At 39.0% G+C, this 4451-nt stretch overlaps 1 protein-coding gene across 1 annotated transcript in view; it reads right to left on the minus strand.

Moving 5' to 3' along the window:
- The window catches only part of LOC101358351 (olfactory receptor 2M5-like), a 3393-nt gene extending 821 nt beyond the window's left edge, over positions 1-2572 (minus strand). The window contains exons 1-2 of the mRNA XM_004387177.2: positions 2486-2572; positions 1921-2162 (exon numbers count right to left, since the gene is read on the minus strand). Of these exons, the coding sequence (XP_004387234.2) occupies positions 1921-2162; positions 2486-2572 (329 nt within the window). The remainder of the gene's footprint in view (positions 1-1920; positions 2163-2485) is intronic.
- Between the last annotated feature and the right edge of the window lie 1879 nt (positions 2573-4451).

Below are 4451 nucleotides of genomic sequence, written 5' to 3' on the forward strand. Positions count from 1 at the left end.
CATGGTATATTCAATATTCTTCTCCAATACCACAATTCAAAGGCATCAATTCTTCTTCTGTCTTCATTATTCATTGTCCAGCTTTCACATGCATGTGAGATGATTGAAAACACCATGCTTGGGTCAGGTGCACCTTAGTCTTCAATGTGACATCTTTACTTTTCAACACTTTAAGGAGGTATTTTGTAGCAGATTTGCCCGATGCAGTGTGTCTTTTGATTTCTTGACTGCTGCTTCCATGGGTGTTAATTGTGGATCCAAGTAAAATAAAATCCTTGACAACTTCAGTCTTTTCTCCATTTATCATAATGTTGCTTATTGGTCCACTTGTGAGGATTTTTGTTTTCTTTATGTTGAGGTGTAATCCATATTGAAGGCTGTGGTCTTTGATCTTCATCAGTAAGTGATCGAAGCCCCTTTCACTTTCAGAAAGCCAAGCTGTGTCATCTCCATAATGAAGGTTGTTAATGAGTCTTCCTCCAATCCTGAAGTTGCATTCTTCTTTATATAGTCCACCTTCTTGGATTATTTGTTCAGCATACAGATTGAATAAGTACGGTGAAGGTATACAACCCTGACACAAACCTTTCCTGACTTTAAACCATGAAGTATCCCCTTGTTCTCTTCCAATGATTGCCTCTTGAGCTATGTACATGTTCCTCATGAGCATGATTAAGCATTCTGGAATTCCTATTCTTCACAATGTTATTCATAATTTGTTATGATCCATTAGGGACATAATTTTCAAAAGTTAAAAAGAACACTCAATATATAACAATTGTGTGTCAGAGATTTATTTGTCTCAGTAATGAAGTATCAGCAAGATGTTAAGGAAATTCAAGGGAGAATATGAGAGACTGAAACATAATACTGAAGCATAAAAGAAAGGACTCTGAAATAAGACTGCTAAATTAGACATAAATGCAATTTTGAATAATGTTGTAGATGAGGAAAAGAAGGGGTCCCTAGGTGGCTCAAATGGTTAAGTGCTCAGCTTGTAGCTGAATGGTTGGCCTTTCTAGTCCACCCAGAGGCACCTTGGCAGAAAGGTCTAGAGATCTACTTTTGAAAAGTCACAGCCTTGAAAATCCTATGAGCAGTTGTACTCTGCACACACGGGGTTACAATGAGTCCGAATCAACTCAAAGGCAATTGGTTGGATTGGTTATGGGGGAAAGAAACTCCACAATCTCCATTTGTAAAAGAATAAGCTTTTGAAAAGGGTCCCTGTACTGAAAAGCTCCTAGTCCAGGGGAACACTGATGAGAAGGCCGACAGAGAGAGAAAGACTTTCCCTGGAGCTGACACCCTGAATTTGGACTTTTAGCCTACTTTGACTGTGAGGAAATAAACTCTTCGTTAAAACCATCCACATGTGATATTTCTATTATGGCAGCACTAGATAACTAAGACAGAATTTGGTACCGAGAGTGGGGTGCTGCTCTAACAGATACCTAAAATGTGGAAGTGGTTTTAAAACTGTGAATGGATAGAAATGTGGCAGTGACAGAGAAACAGCAGCAGCAGAGAACCTACAGCAGTAGAGAAGCAGCACTAACAGAGAACATACAGCAGCAGAGAACCTACAGCAGCAGAGAAGCAGCAGCAGCAGAGAACCAACAGCAGCAGAACCAGGAGACTGGTGAAAGATGGCGCTGGAGCCAACCCAAGGAGCGACAGAGCTGAATGCCTGCGAGCAGGAGGCTTCCTGGTGGAGTGGGGTGCCTCTGGGCACTTATTGGTGGAGCTAGGCTTGCCAACCCACGGAGCGAGGGAGCTGAGTGCCTGTGTGCAGAACGCTTCCTGGCGGAGTGGTGTGCCTCCGGGCACTTACTGGTGGAGCTACTGAGCTTTGGAACACTTGCCCCAGCAGGACAGATGCAGGCATGAGGAGGCCATAGGAAGCAGAAGCTGCAGCACTTGATGAGTAAGACAAAGCTAGAGATTAATATCAAGTCCATGAGGGCCACCTGACTGAGCAGGAAGTACATAGGTTTGTGGAAGTAAGAATCCATCCAGATCAGGAGAATGAGAATGGAATTCAAGATGAGAGCCACGATGTAGATCAGAAGCATGACACCAATAAAAAGATTGATATGTTTTATATCAAAGGAGAGGCCCAGAAGGATGAAATCTGTGCCTGATGTTTCATTTATCTGTACCTATGCTTTATTTTAAAAAATTAAATAACAGAAGGAAAACTGACAATGAGATATAATGGAGTGCTATTGGACTATGGATTTAACCCTTCAACCCTTTTCCTCTGTCATCCTTGACCAGAGTTCTTTGGTCAATGTAAACATATTAAAGAAGCCCTGAGCCAATTTTCGTAGGCATTGACCTGATTTCTGATTTTCCCCATTCACAACCTTATTTCTGTTTTTCTTACTTTCCTCATTCACTCTTATTTTCAGGAAAGAGTCACTGGCCACAAGAATGATTGCACTGCTATTGGCAAGGGGTTCAAGTTGTGTTGGGCACAAACCTGGTAGCATATCAGGATCACCTTGGGAGGCTCTTCTATGATTGGTTCCCTTGTGGCCTTATTTTTCTCCAATTTCTGATTGCCCATTTAGAATGGGACTTATTTTAAGCTAGTATCTGAGGTGATGCTGATATTCCTAGTCAGAGTGACTGTCTTTGGAAAGGAGTTCAGTTATCTCCATCCAGGCTGAGAGAGATTAAAATAGTTGTCTTGGGTGACATGGCTACTTCTTGTCAGAGAACTAGCTCATTCATTTATAGTACACTGCCATCCTCATGATTATTTCATGTTGGCAATTGATTACATTTTATGTCATGTTGTTTCTAGTTTAACTTGTCATATTATACTTAATAAGATTCTAAATTACTTCATAAGAGGAAATACTTATTATTTCCTTTATACCCAAGTTCACTGGATTTAAACACGATCAATAAGTTAATGAGTTCCTCTAACTCTAGACTTGGATATACAACTATGTGGACAACATCTCATGAGGATGAGTAAGGAGAATTACAAATTAACTTATTTAAAACACAACTCTAGATTTCCTCACCCTAAATTTTCCTTCCTCCAGTTTTCCCATTTAAGTCAAATTCACCACCATTCATCCATTGCACAAGAACAAAATCCTAGGAGTTATCTCTGACTCCTATTTTTCAAACCAGTTCTTTGACAAGTCCTATTAATCTGCATTCAAAATATGTCCTGAATATGACATCCATCACTGTCACCCTACACTAAGCCACAGCACCCTTATCTGGATCTGTGCCAAAAATAGTCTTTGTTTTGAGACACTCGGTTTACTGGTTTGTGTATTGATGTATTTGTTTTGTCTTCTCTGTGATGGAAGTGATCTTGAGATTACCCAATCTACTCCCGTTGTTCTTTTATGCATGAATACAGTGAGGCCCATAGAGATCCAAAGACTTGTTTTAAGTCTCCAAAATTGTAGTCTGAAAAGCCTGGTATTCAGCACAGAGAACTGAATAATTTCCTAAACTCTTTTCAACACAGTCATTTTAGTTAGTCATGTCTGTGTCCATGCTGTTTAATAAAAACCTCTAAATTGATATACAGATGCAATTTCGTATACCAGTAAAAGCCAGTTACCAGCAAGTCAATTTTGACTCATGGCAACCCCATGTGTGTCAGAGTGAACTGTGCTCCATAGGGTTTTCTATGGCTCAGTTTTTGGAAGTAAATCACTAGACCTTTCTTCTGAGGCACTTCAGAGTGGACCTGAGCTGCCAATAACCTTTCGGTTAGCAGCTGAGTGTGTTAATCATTTGGGACAACCTAGGGACTCCACAGTTGCCATTGATTCATGTAGAGTGGTTATAAATGGGAAGATACATAGAATGGAATATAATAAACACATTTATCACTTACAATGTAAATTATACAACTATACTCACTATGTTAATGATTTATAATCTTTGTTATATTTGAATATACATACTTTCAAGTATGTAAGTTTTATTCATAGAAAATTTCCCAAGCTCTTCTTAGTTATACATTATTTTCTTATAAGGCCATTCAGATTCAGCTATATAGGCTCACATGAGATAAAAGAGTCCTTAAATTTACATATTATTTCTTCATTTGGGAATAAGTCTGTGTATTGGTATGCTAAGCATTTTGATCGCCATTCAACTATATCTTTTATCAACTGTTCATCTTTAGAGCAGTGTGAGTGGCAAAAGACCTCTAAGCAGTGTCAGTGTCTGAAAAGAGAGAGAGAGAGAGAGATCTTTGATTTAAGCCAAAGCTAGCCTTAAGGGCTCAGGTTTTCAACCTCACAGATGTCCTTCTCTTCCTCAGAGCAGTTTCATTGCAAAGAGTGAGAATATAACCTTTTTTTTACCACTTCTGATAACACTGAATGTAAAGACACATTCAAGGCCCTGAATACTTTATATAATTTAATTTTTCTTTGAATTTTTTTTTATTGTACTTCAGGTGAAGG

This window comes from Trichechus manatus, unplaced genomic scaffold, assembly GCF_000243295.1.
Source record: "Trichechus manatus latirostris isolate Lorelei unplaced genomic scaffold, TriManLat1.0 scaffold00181, whole genome shotgun sequence".
NCBI lineage: Eukaryota > Metazoa > Chordata > Mammalia > Sirenia > Trichechidae > Trichechus > Trichechus manatus.